The 14,434-nt window shown below is 43.8% G+C and overlaps 1 protein-coding gene across 5 annotated transcripts in view; it reads right to left on the reverse strand.

Annotated features, from left to right (window-relative positions):
- NINL (ninein like) overlaps positions 1 to 14,434 on the reverse strand; it is a 145,635-nt gene that overhangs the window by 110,308 nt on the left and 20,893 nt on the right. Inside the window, exon 1 of one of the 5 annotated variants that reach the window (XM_077282850.1) lies at positions 11,558 to 11,627. The exons of 2 other annotated variants lie outside the window; for them this stretch is intronic. In XM_077282850.1, coding sequence (XP_077138965.1) covers positions 11,558 to 11,575 — 18 coding nt within the window. In that variant the 5' untranslated portion in view covers positions 11,576 to 11,627. Of the gene's footprint in view, positions 1 to 11,557; positions 11,628 to 14,434 lie in introns of those variants that run through there. 2 more of the 5 variants (XM_077282851.1, XM_077282855.1) reach the window with 2 other exon arrangements.

The raw sequence follows: 14,434 nt of genomic DNA on the forward strand, positions 1-14,434 counted from the left end.
GTGGCTAAAAACGGCAACATCCACTACAATAGCGGACACTATGCCAAATGGCTAAACAAGATCCCATATAACCAATTTTAAAGCATCTGAAAAAAAACGGTAGTTTAGATGAAGACTTTAGAACTCAAGTTAAAATCTTACAGAAGAATCCCAACAAATTAAAAAACAGGCATACTCCAACTCAATAAAAAAAAAACAAACAAAAAAAAAAAAACAGTCGAAAGACTTTTAGAAAAAAAAAAAAAACTGGGGACCGAAAATAGATAAAATTTAACTTCATCACCCAGTTCAACTCCAGTCATAAAGAGATAAGAAAAAAAATGTCAAAACCATTGGCATAGGACAGGTGATCCTATTCTAGAATGTGGTACCTGGGAAAGCAGCAATTTCAAGCCCATGCTTTTTTGCTTATATACTCACTTACCATAAGTCACTTATATTATTTCTCTTGGTCAGGCGCTGTGGCATGTGCCCCACAGCAAATAACAGTATATAGCAGGGCACATCTATAATATTATCTCAGCCAGGAAGTTTTTGTTTTTTTTCCCCAACACACCCAATTGTGGAAGTTATTTTCCCCAACGTCTATTGATTAAAATGAACTTTGTACCAGTCACAACCCACCTAAACATGAAGTATGCATTGTAACATTGGTATTTCCCGGAAGACGAGATTCAGATAGTATACCATGTGATTTTGTATGATGAAGGGGAAATATTTCATAGATCAGCATTGACAAGGTGAGATTAATGTGACCACAGTTATGTACACACAAGGAAAAGGTTATCAGGATATACTAATGTAATGTTAGTCAATATTCAGCTCATCAAAGAACAATCCTCTTGGCATCCACCCCAAGCAGGTTTCAACTTGTCCAGTAATTTGTTTAGAAAGAAAATCTTGGTATTATTGAGGATTGTTGAACTTCCACATGGTTGCCACTCATCACATTGCTGCTTGTGAAGTGTATATTAAGTCTGCTTGGATGAGTTCCTAAAGGACTGTGAAGAAACACTTTGGTTAAGCAAACATTGTGTGGTTTTTAGAACCGCCATCTTTTTGCATAAGCTAAGCATTGTTGCCCTGTGATTTACTACAAAGCATGGCATGAAAAAAAAACAAATGCCACAAAATAGTCTCCTCTAAAAACATAGATAGATTATGACATAAGGTACTATGGGAGACCTTTCGCAAATCAACTTCCCTGAGGATAAATAAAGCATGTTATAAATCAAAGTAGTCTGGAGAAGTCCAGGCGCACCCATATTAGTAATAATCAAAGTCTGTCCTGCTAGAAACAGCAGATTCGCCAATCAATCTACTGTAATTCTTATGATCAGCTATAGGGTAGCAGTTTTGCTCTTATGGGTTTTCCAGGAGAAAAAGGCATTTTTAAAATGGCTAAAAACAAACAAAATCCAAAATGATAATCATCCTCACCGATCCCGCACTGCTTAAGTTCCAATGCTTAACTAGTCAGTACGGTACTTGTTACACAAAAAAGGTCAGCCAGCCTATAATTGAGAATTGGCTATGCAGGCAACTCATCTTCATGGAACTAAAGACACTTCTGAAATAACCCACCGCAACTAGAGGACAGTGGGACCTTAACAGAGGTGAGATAGGGCTTCTGCAACTGACACAACCCTCATTTCGATAAGTATGGTATATAGGCTCCTTCAGACATTTGGAAAAATCCACTATCCTATCCTTGGCACAAACAGTAGACAACCATCCAACCTCAGTGCCGGAGAGAGGAGGCCATACAGTCTTTGAAAAAAAAAGAAATCATCATTAAATCTGCAGACAAGGGTGGTACAATAGTCATGATGAACACACACTACATAATGGCAGAACACAGACAACTGAAAGCCACGTTACTACACTAAATTGCGGTCTGACCCTACATAGGAATATTATAAGAAACTAAGGGTACGGTCACACTCTGCAACTTTCCAACGATCACGACCAGCGATACGACCTGGCCGTGATCGTTGGAAAGTCGTTGTGTGGTCGCTGGGGAGCTGTCACACAGACCGCTCTCCAGCGACCAACGATGCCGAAGGCCCCGGGTAACCAGGGTAAACATCGGGTTACTAAGCGCAGGGCCGCGCTTAGTAACCCGATGTTTACCCTGGTTACCATCGTAAAAGTAAGAAAAAAAAAACGTACATACTCACATTCCGGTGTCCGTCAGGTCCCTTGCAGTCTGCTTCCCGCTCTGACCGAGTGCCACCGTAAAGTGAAAGCAGATCACAGCGGTGACGTCACCGCTGTGATCTGCTCTTACACTCCGGCCGGCAGTCAGTCAGTCAGAGCGGGAAGCAGACTGCAAGGGACCTGACGGACACCGAAATGTGAGTATGTACTGTTTGTTTTTTTTTACTTTTACGATGGTAACCAGGGTAAACATCGGGTTACTAAGCGCGGCCCTGCGCTTAGTAACCCGATGTTTACCCTGGTTACAAGCGAACGCATTGTTGGATCGGTGTGTGTGACACCGATCCAACAATGCGTTCGCTTGTAACCAGGGTAAACATCGGGTTACTAAGCGCAGGGCCGCGCTTAGTAACCCGATGTTTACCCTGGTTACAAGCGAACGCATTGTTGGATCGGTGTCACACACACCGATCCAACGATGACAGCGGGAGATCCAGCGACGAAAGAAAGTTCCAAACGATCTGCTACGACGTACGATTCTCAGCAGGGTCCCTGATCGCTGCTGCGTGTCAGACACTGCGATATCGTATGGATATCGCTGGAACGTCACGGATCGTACCGTCGTAGCGACAAAAGTGCCACTGTGTGACAGTACCCTAAAAGTTGGTCTCTTGCCTACCTGACAAATCCTGACAACCGTTCTGAGCATGTTTCTGGTTAGGTAGAAAAGTGTTCTTAAAACTTTTGGTAAAAGGATACACACAGCTACATTTTAGGACACAAGTGAAAACCTAATGATCCGTTAGAAAGGATCCAGAGGTGATCCAGAGGAAATCCATTAGGAAAAAAGTTATGCTGACAACTTTTTCATCCGTTATTCACTAACTGATCTCTGCTGGATCGTTCCTTTTGGGCAATGAATCAGTTAGTTATTGCCGGAGCCTTTTCTTGAAGGATCCGTTAAAAATAGACAACGGATGCCTCAATAAAAGATCAGTTGCCCATTGACTCCAATGTTAAAAAAAGGAGCAGTTTGTGAATGGCAGTCACTGTACTGATTAAGGAGGGTGCCTCTGACTGCAGTGCCCTCCCCTCAACTGCTCCCTATGTTGGTTTGGCACGCTCCTCGCCCCCACTCACATGCAAATAAGGTGTGGGTAGATTTTAATACTGGACCAATAAGGTTAGGAGGAGGCTTATATGGGCCCCTCTCCTGCAGTATATATAATGAGGCTTGGCGCCTTTTTTTGTCCTCTTCCCCCTGATTAGGGTCTCGTAGGTGCTGGTCCCACCCTCCCTCCCTGTTTATTCTGTAATTTAATGTTGAAATAGGTTTTATTCCTTAGAATTCAAGTCACAGCGGTTAAGGAACAGAAAGGACACATGGTGCAATTCGTCGGCTGACTTGCCTGTGAATATGCAGCAGGGCATTTGGCGACGAGTCCAATTTAATAAATTTAAGTGCCTCCCTAATGGTTGTGTTAAAATACTTTAATAAAGCGGTGACCGACCCTCACCCATCATCCTGTGTTATTGTGTTATTTTATGGCTGTGAGTGGGTTGTGGTGCGTGCCAGTTTTGGTTAATGATCCAGCGGAAACCCATTAGGAAAGAAGTTGTGCAGACAACTTTTTAGTTTGGTATTCACTAATAGACATGTGTGAATATCGTCGGCTCCTCCTTATTGGGCTCGCTAATAGAGCTTACCGAATAGCTGTAGGGGAACCCGGATACTTGGATCACTCCTGATAATCCGGTGTCTGGCGCCATAGCTGTATGTGTCGCGGCTGTGTGACAGTCACAACACACAGGCTCTCCATGCACATGCAGTTGTCTGCACAACTTCTTTACTAATGGGTTTCCACTGGATCACTAATGGACATGTGAACACAGAGGACCTATTGCTGGTAGTTTAGGCTACCAGAAGGAGCCATCCAAGTCACCATGGATGTGGCATCTTTGTAGTCCAATATCCCATACCAAGTTAATTAAATACCTATAAAGTAATCATGGAAAATACAGGAATTGATGCAGATTCTGTGGTGAAACGTACAAAATTCATCTTCACTCAAACCAGCGTTGACTGGCCATGGGGATCGCATGGCATAACACTGATGCCATCCTCAGGACAGCCAAGCCAATGCAGATAACGCTGGAATGGTCCCGCTCTGTTGACGGGACTTCAACATCAGTCCGATTGCCTAACTGAGGGAGCCGACCGTCAATCAGAATGACGTTGGAAAAGAAGCCACCGTGACGTCAGCAGAGGCAGCTGGATCTCCAGCAAGAACAGTCTGTAAGCGCTCTGTGACGTGCCTGATGCTCTTCTTCACCAACACGCAGCTACCTGCCTATTCCTGCCGATTAGTGCTTAGGTACATTTATTTTTGTTTTTCACTAAGTACCGGATATCCATTTTAAAGAATGTGCTCCTCAGTCCTTGTGGGGGAATCACAACCCTGGACCAGACCTCGATTAGTGAACAATAAAATTTTCACACTCTTAATTTCTTACAAATACTGATGTAAAATACTGACCAAATAAGGAATATGTGAACACGGCCTACTAGTTTAGGAATATTTAAAAACAGCACACAAACTCCACCTCCTCACCGTTTCACATGTGGAATAAATGGCACTATAATAAATAATAATGTTTGAGCAGGATCTGGCTCCATAGGAATATTTTTCACATGGTAAATTATCTCCATGCAGGAATGTGATGGGCGCCAGGTTCTGGTTAATGGTGTTTACAGAAAAAGCCATTCCACCAACACATCTGTCAGCTTCTGTGTTATCTGCTTTAACAAATCCCAGCATTTCCCGTAAAATAGCTGACGTGGTGCGTGCTTTTTTCTATTGCAAAACCACAGATTGGGAGTTAATTGCTCTGAATTCTGTGCAGTGCTAGTCATTCTGCTGTTAAACAGAAGCTGACAGCTACCCTGTCCACAATTAGCAAATCGTTTTCAATGCATCTTAACCAGGTTAGGTCACATCCAGTTTGTGCTCAAAGAAGGACTCAATGATAAATATTGCAGTGTTGCACACCTCTTACAGGTTTTCCTTTTTCTTGAGAGGTGTGGTGTTTTTTTCCCCATGCACTTCCCCATAGTCATACATACGAATTATGGAAATCACAGGGATGGATAGATATGTTAATGGTATGGAAACTAACTTTTCATCAATGTGATCAAAAGCTGTACACAAATATAAACTACTAAATGGTGGCCCGATTCTAACGCATTGGGTATTCTAGAATATGTATGTATGTATGTATGTATGTATGTATGTATGTATGTATGTAGCGCTGTGAGTGGGGGTTAAATTCCGCGCCAATATCGCTGATTGGCCAGCCGGACTCGACCAATCAGCGAAGCGTAGTTGAAATCCTGCATCAATTCGCTGCTGGACTGTCTGTCGCTGATTGGTCGCAGGATGTGGGGGGGTTCGGGGTGCAGGATATAGTACAGCCACGTAGTATATAGCACAGCCATGTAGTATGTGGCATATAGCACAGGCACGTAGTATATAGCACAGCCACATAGTATATAGCAGCCACGTAGTATATAGCACAGCCACGTACTATATAGTACAGCCACGTAGTATATAGCACAGCCCACGCAGTATACAACACAGCCCACGTAGCATATAGAAGCCACGTAGTATATTACACAGCCACGTAGTATATTGCACAGCCCAAACAGTAAATAACACAGCTCACGTAGTATATAACACAACTTACGTAGTATATAGCAATGTGGGAACCATATCCTTGTTTAAAAAAAAAAACAATTAAACTAAAAAATAGTTATATACTCACCCTCCGGCGGCCCCTGGATGCAGCCCAGGCCTTTCCTGCTCCTCACGACGTTCCGCTCCCAAGAATGCATTGCGGCAATAACACGTGATGATGTAGCGGTCTCACGAGACCGCTACATCATCTCCGGTCATTGCCGCAATGCATTCTTGCGACCGGAGAGGTGCGCGAGGAGCGGGAAAGGCCTGGGCTGGATCCGGGGGCCGCCGGAGGGTGAGTATATAATGATTTTTTTTTTTTTTTAATTATTTGTAACATTATATGTTTTTACTATTGATGCTGCATAGGCAGCATCAATAGTAAAAAGTTGGTCACACAGAGGGTTAATGGCACCATTAACGCACTGCGTTACACCGCGTTATGCCGCGGTGTAAGGCAGTCCATTTAACGCTATGTGAGCGCTGATGGGTGGGGACTATGGAGGGAGCACTGACTGCTGGGGAGTAGGGAGGGGCTAATTCACGGCCGGACTGTGCCCGTCACAGATTGGTCGCGGCCAGCCGCACGCGACCAATCAGCGACTTGGGATTTCCGTTACAGACAAACAGACAGAAGTGACCCCTAGACAATTACATAGATATATATGTGCATCACTCTCTCTATAGTGGTGTGATTGCTTTCTGTAAGATCTGATCAAGCCAACTCTTGTTTTTCTGCATTAGCAAATTGTCTAATTATGTAGATAGGACCTGATGTTGATGTTGACTGTATCCATGGATACAGAATGCAGCATCACCTGAGGCTCCTTAGAACCCACGTTTGGGAAAAGGGATGAAACCTACAGGGAAGTGTTTTTTGAGTGTCGTCATCTACAATCTTTAATCATCCTGGCTTGGTAGAAACTTTTGGCGAGAATGTATAAGGGCTAATGTTTCATACACCAACTTTAATGGGAATTTAGCCAAAATAGGATGTGACTAATAAATTTGGCACATTTCTCTGTGCAGCATAAAGTGAATGAGGAGTCGTAGATTTGGCCTATAATTTCTACCATTGTCTAGGGTAAATGCTGGGTAGAGGGATTCCTACCATTCCCGCAATGCTTCACCCACTTTTACAAAAGAATAATGGAACCCCCCAAAAAAGTTGCACATTATGGCACAAGTGGGGTTCTGTGCCAAGAATTGTGACTATTCTGCTAGAAAATCGCCATAACCAGCGGTCTAACGAGTCTGATGGGTCCCAGTGCAAGATTTGGACCAGGGGCCCCCCCATACTAAACACAGCTCTGGCAAAAATTAAGAGACCACTGCAAAATATTCAGTTTATCAGATTTTTTTTTCTTTATAGGTATATACTTCTACTTAAACTTCTGACAAGATGTCGCCGAATTTCCAAGCAATAAATTTTGTATTTTTTTTCTGAAAAAGAAAAATGGTCAAAATTAACCCCTTCATGACCTTGGGATTTTCCGTTTTTCCGTGTTCGTTTTTCACTCCCCTCCTTCCCAGAGCCATAACTTTTTTATTTTTCCGTCAATTAGGCTATGTGAGGTTTTTTGAGGGACGAGTTGTACTTTTGAACGACATCATTGGTTTTACCATGTCATGTACTAGAAAACGGGAAAAAAATTCCAAGTACGGTGAAATTGCAAAAAAAAGTGCAATCCCACACTTGTTTTTTGTTTGTTTTTTTTGCTAGGTTTACTAAATGCTAAAACTGACCTGCCATTATGATTCTCCAGGTCAGTACGAGTTCATAGACATCTAACATGTCTAGGTTATTTTTTATCTAAGTGGTGAAAAAAAATTCCAAACTTTGCTTAAAAAAAAATAAAAAATGTGCGCCATTTTCAGATACTCGTAGCGTCTCCATTTTTTGCGTGCCGAGCTGGCATTTTTAATGATACCATTTCGGTGCAGATACGGTACGTTCTTTTGATTGCCCATTATTGCATTTTAATGCAATGTCGCGGCGACCAAAAAAAACTAATTCTGGTGTTTCGAATTTTTTTCTCGTTACACCATTTAGCGATCAGGTTAATGCTTTTTTTTTTTTATTGATAGATCGGGCGATTCTGAACGCGGCAATACCAAATATGTGTAGGTTTGATTATTTTTTTATTGATTTATTTTGAATGGGGCGAAAGGGGGGTGATTTAAACTTTTATATTTTTTTCACATTTTTTTTTTTTTTTTTTTTACTTTTACCATGCTTCAATAGCCTCCATGGGAGGCTAGAAGCTGGCACAACATGATCGGCTCTGCTACATAGCAGCGATCTGATGTTCGCTGCTATGTAGCAGAAATTCAGGTGTGCTATGAGCGCCGACCACAGGGGGGCGCTCACAGCTGCCGGAGATCAGTAACCATAGAGGTCTCAAGGACCTCTATGGTTACTATTCAGAAGCATCGCCGACCTCCGATCATGTGACGGGGGTCGGCGATGTGCTAATTTCCGGCCGGAAGCACCAGTTAAATGCCGCTGTCTGCATTTGACAGCAGCATTTAACTAGTTAATAGCGGCGGGTGAATCGCGATTTCACCCACCGCTATTGTGGGCACATGTCAGCTGTTCAAAACAGCTGACATGTCCCGGCTTTGATGCGGGCTCACCGCGGAGCCCTGCGTCAAAGCAGGGGATCTGACCTCGGACGTACTATCCCGTCCGAGGTCAGAAAGGGGTTAAAAAAACACAACAAAAAACAGTGCTTTCTGACCTCAAATAATGCAAAGAAAACAAGTTCATAATCATTTAGAAACAACAATACTAATGTTTTAACTCAGGAAGAGTTCAGAAATCAATATTTTGTGGAATAACCATGATAAATCACCACTTTCATGCGTCTTGGAATGCTTTCCACCAATCTTTCACACTGCTCCTGGCACAAAAATGTAAGCAATTCTTTTTTGTTTGATGGCTTGTGACTATCCATCATCCTCTTGATTACATTCCAGAGGTTTTCAGTGGGGTTCAGGTCTGGAGATTGGGCTGCCCATGACAAGGTTTTGATGTGGTGGGCTCTTAATTTTTGCCAGAGCTGTATATAATTCTCATATATTCTCTCTTCTCTCTCATCCTGGTACATGCCCCCCGTTTTGCCGCTGTTCTTTAATGTTAAAAAAAAAAAATCATTATACTCAAGAAGGGGCGTACATTGAAGTCATGGGGATGCAGCGCCCCAGAGTCCTGGTCGTTGCAGTAATGTCGCTCTCCCATCAGGGGAGAGATATTACGTCTGATGGTACTAAAGGAGTTCACCTTACCAGGTATCACAGTCACACACTACACTTCACACTCCAATCCACCAGGGGGAGCCTTGCTTCTATCTATTAGGGCACTCCTCACACACGGGTAAAACTGGTGGGTTGGATAGGAAGTTAGTCAGAAGCTACCTGGGTTTTACCCAGAGAGGACCTGTCAGGCAGACAGGGGGAAAAGGAGGAACATCTGAGCTGCAGAAAGAGGGTCCCTGTCAGGGGTGGGATCCTGACAGAGGCCAAGCACGAGATAGATAGTTACGGAGCTGCGCCTGCACCCATTGCGGCAGCATCCTAAGAAAGGACACAAAGAGAATTGTATTGTGGAGAGTGAGAAACGAAGTCACAGCACAAGGAGATAATACCGGGAGGAGTTCTGCCCCAAGATCGGCAGCCTCCCTCTGAGGCGCGTAGCCGGAACACCGAGGGAGTAATTGACTCTACGTATTACTTCAGAGACCGGCAGGACAATCAATTCCAAGTTGGTTGCCCAACCTTAATACCTAAGAAGACACGGAGGCAAATTGAGGGAGAGGGGCGTCACTAGGGTCCCTATAAATAAGCTCCAGGCCTACCCCGTCATACGGGTTGTCCTATCCATACCATCTGGGGGACAGAGAGAGAGAAGATCAGAAACATCCACAAAAGTTGTGAGGACTATCCCGTGGTGCTCAGCAGGGAGGTACTACAACACACAGGCGCTAGTAGGAAGGCTACTGATTTCCACCTGGATAAGGGAACTCTGGATGTGCCTTCGGACCGGCCGGACTCTGCCTGCCCTGTGAACGGTACTCTGGACTGTGGACCCTGAAGTCTTCAGTAAAAGGTAAAGAGACTGCAACCTTTGTGTCCTCGTTATTCATTGCGCCTTACAACGTCCACCATCACCACCTACACATCTGGGAAGCCCTGGGGACATACTTCACCTGTGGGAAGGTATACCATCTAGCTGCCATGCCATCACCCCAGCGGACCCCTAGCAGCATCGGTCACCCTGACCGAATACCACAGGTGGCGTCACGAACACCAGACAAACTTCACCTTTAATTGGACGCCCGTCAGAAGGGCCACGGACCGGGTCGGGCCACCGTGACACAGCCCATAGTCCTTGGTGTAGTATATTGCACAACCCATAGTCCTTGGTGTAATATATTGCACAGCCCATAGTCACCCAAGTAAGTAGTATGGCCACTGAGTACTCACTATGTGACTGCAGACTTCTGAATCCTCACAGTGCTCAATGCAAGGGTATTTTGCAAGGCTGGAAACAGTGTATTCGAACTCTGGCATATCGCATACTTGCAGTCATGTGACTGCCGTTCCCGACACCGTAAAATCCACACTGCGCACAAGTCTGAAGTCACAGAATAGCAGACTTGTCATTTTAGAACTGACAACCATTTTAAGAACGCTGACAGAACAATGTTCTTCCGACAGTCATTTCTCCCGACACCTCCTTGCTCTGCCGCCTGTGTGCCCTATAAGGCCTCATTCACAGGTCAGTATTTTGCATCATTGTTTTTATGGAAGTTCCACTCCTAGCTTTGGCAGAGAAAAATTATAATTGAAAGTTTGACACTCATTTTGTAGACATTCACGATTTTGGAATACAAATACTGATGTGTGAATGAGGCCTGAGTGAGTTGCTACCAGACATATCTGGCTGCTTATCTCTTCGAGAACAAAAGGATCGATAGTCCAAATTGGACATAGTAGATGCTTCTTTTCCTATCTATCGAGGGACAGTCGGGAGGCCCCCATACATATTAGACAGTCAGCATTGGCAGGCTGGGCTGTTAGTCTTATGTGTACGGAGGACTCAACACTAAGTCAGATCTCCATGCACCGACATCCTGGTGACCTCGAGATTGGCTGCAGAGTATAAAAACAAGTGCATCAGAGGAGGCAAAGCAGCTGGGGAGAAACAGCAGCAGCTGGAGCCAATGATGAGGCAGGAGGGAAGTCTCAGACTACCTTTCAGATCGAGATCAGATCCTAATAGTGGACAACCCCTTTTTAAAAAATGGCCTCCGTTCCACACAAACATTGAGGCGGCAGGTAACAAGACGTAGGAGAGGACCAAAGCGGCGCTGGAAATGGCAGAAAACTGTGACAGTTAAGTGCGAGCAGTAAAATACTTACTTGACGGACAACATACCCCCACCCACAGTGAGTGGTCCTCTGACATTATCCCTGTACTTTCTTATACCACCAATATGTTCCCGCAATCACAAAGGCGTCTTGTCTAATGCAAGTTTTATTTGTACTCCATGGTATAAATACTGCAGTACAGCCCTGTGGTATCATGAAGATACAAACAGTGACTTGGAAAACTATTGGAATACCTGTGGTTACATTAACAAAATATTCCTGCACACCTCCTTTAAAATGATCATCTATAAAAGCCGACAGCCAGACAATGTCATACGACTGACTTGGGTAAACAGTGACATTCTTTTGGCTGGCTTATGAAATCCATGGTCCCGCAGCCAATTCAGCTGGATCTAAAAAAAAAAAAAAAAAAAAAAAAAAAAAAAAAATCACAATGCCAAAGTAATGTAAAAGCTATGAATCAGAAAATAAGGACATGCACACACAAGGAGTGAGATTGTGGCCATGATGTGGTCCTCAGAACATTTCAATCAAGTAAATAAGGCAGCACACTGCAGCGCTGAAACATGCAAACATGAAAACTGAACTGCATTACTGCACTAGAAATATGAAAAATGAGAGCGTTTAGCGCATAAAAATGGCCAATTTTATGTGTACCTGGTATCCACTTTAGGGCATCTCTCGTATACCAGGTCCTGCGCTTTCCTTTCCTCACTGAGAATAAACGTCTCCATCTGAATGGGTACCTGTGAAAATCTCTTCTTAGACTAAAGGTACCGTTACACTAAACGACTTACCAACGATCACGACCAGCGATACGACCTGGCCGTGATCGTTGGTAAGTCGTTGTGTGGTCGCTGGGGAGCTGTCACACAGACAGCTCTCCCCAGCGACCAACGATCAGGGGAACAACTTCGGCATCGTTGAAACTGTCTTCAACGATGCAGAAGTCCCCCTGCAGCACCCGGGTAACCAGGGTAAACATCGGGTTACTAAGTGCAGGGCCGAAAGCAGTTTTAACCCTGTGGACGCCGGGGGACGTGACAGACATCAGAATGTGAGTATGTACTGTTTGTTTTTTTTTAATTTTACAATGGTAACCAGGGTAAATATCGGGTTACTAAGCGCGGCCCTACACTTAGCAACCCGATATTTACCCTGGTTACAAGTGAACACATCGCTGGATCGGCGTCACACACGCCGATCCAGCGATGACAGCGGGTGATCAGCGACCAAAAAAAGGTCCTGATCATTCCCATCGACCAACGATCTCCGAGCAGGGGCCTGATTGTTGGTCGCTGTCACACATAACGAGTTCGTTAAGCGGGATCGTTGCTACGTCGCCAAAAGCGTGACGTTGCAACTATATCGTTAACGATATCGTTATGTGTGACTCAGCCTTTACATTCTCTCTCTCTGTAGAGGGGTAATGGACCTGTTGCGATTAAAACACCTGGGCTAGGAGGCGGAGTGCTCAGTCAGAAGGCTAAAGAATACATTTAAAAAAACTGACCGTCACATCCAAACATAGACTAAGTGTGAACAGGTGCTGAACCTAGAGTAACCAACTCATATACAGTCAAGTAAATAAGGCAGCACACTGCAGCGCTGAAACATGCAAACATGAAAACTGAATTGCATTACTGCACTAGAAATATGAAAAATGAGAGCGTTTAGCGCATAAAAATGGCCAATTTTATGTGTACCTGGTAGCCACTTTAGGGCATCTCTCGTATACCAGGTCCTATGCTTTCAATGCCCAGATCCCAACTATTAGAATATCATAAACAAGTTGACTTCCATATATCATTTTTTTTCTATTTTTCAAACAGAAGAGGCATCTAACTACTTCCGGACCCAGACAGCTCAGCCTTTAGTGCAGGGATGAGGAACCTTTTATCTGCCAAGGGCCATTGGTATATTTATACCATCCTTGGGGGCCTACATACAGCGTGTCAACTCCGCCCGTGAAGTACTTCCTAACGCTGACATAGGACGTAATCTTTCCATGCATGCGCCTCAGAGTTCAGTAGTCAATGCTGCGTGCATTTGCTCACGGAGCAGGATGTAATTAAAGGGCAGGTGGCAGTCAAACTTGACATGGTTTTAGGTTGCTGTTATGTTCCCTTTTTTTAACAGTTTTGCTGAACTTTTTAGGGGATGTAGCAGGCGGAATCCACCGGAAAAAAAGATGTTTTGTGCACATACTATTTAATTCATGAAGACTGGTTTTAAAATAAATAAATAAATAAATCTTTGTATAAACAGTGCACAAGTGTTTTAGTTGCTTCCCCCCCCCCCCAGTCTCACACAGAAGGCTATGGGAAATGCTAAAAAAAAAGCTTTTTAAAGTAGCTAAGAAAACAAAATAAAGTGCTGTGAAAAATAAATGCTTAGCACAAGCAATCAACACAAAAAGCTTTTTGAGAGTACTTTAGCGAGACATTCTCTAAGTAATTCCTGAGTTCTTGCGTATGGTATGTTTTACACACTGAAAGCCAGGTGGATCTTCTCACAAAGTATGGGAGGAGGTAGACAGGGATAATCGCTCCCCTCGGGGCCTGAATAAAGGTGTGAAGTATAGGCATTCTGGGCAATAATCCGTAAGAGTTACATATCACCCTGAGTGCCAGTGGACCTCTTTGTTCTGTCTGTCGGCCAAGTTCCCACTTTGAGTTTTTGATGTTGCATATTTTTGCCGGATGAAATAAGCAGCGTCTCACAGTTCCAGCAAAGTGGATGGGATTTATAGACATCTCATGACCACTTTTTTTTCCCCTATTCTTATGCTGCATAAACAGATGTGCGGTGACTGTCCAAGGGAAGAAAAAAAAAAATGTTTCATCCTATATTTGGATTTCACTTGGCTACGTAAGTGAGTGAGGACATTGAAAAACATTGGACTACACTCGGATGACATCTGAGTGCAGTCTGATTTCCATGGACTGACAGAATGGAGAGATGGAGATTTTTTCTCTCCATCTTATCTGAGAAAATTAGATCACACTGGGTGTCTTTACATAATCGGCGCGATTCCCTCGGACGTCCGTTTGCACCAGCCCTTATGAGTGACTATCTAATAACTTTTGGTAAGTCCAATTAGGTGTTAACTCATTAGGTGCCAAATACTTTGACCAATATCC

The sequence above is a fragment of the Ranitomeya variabilis genome, chromosome 2, assembly GCF_051348905.1.
Source record: "Ranitomeya variabilis isolate aRanVar5 chromosome 2, aRanVar5.hap1, whole genome shotgun sequence".
Lineage (NCBI taxonomy): Eukaryota > Metazoa > Chordata > Amphibia > Anura > Dendrobatidae > Ranitomeya > Ranitomeya variabilis.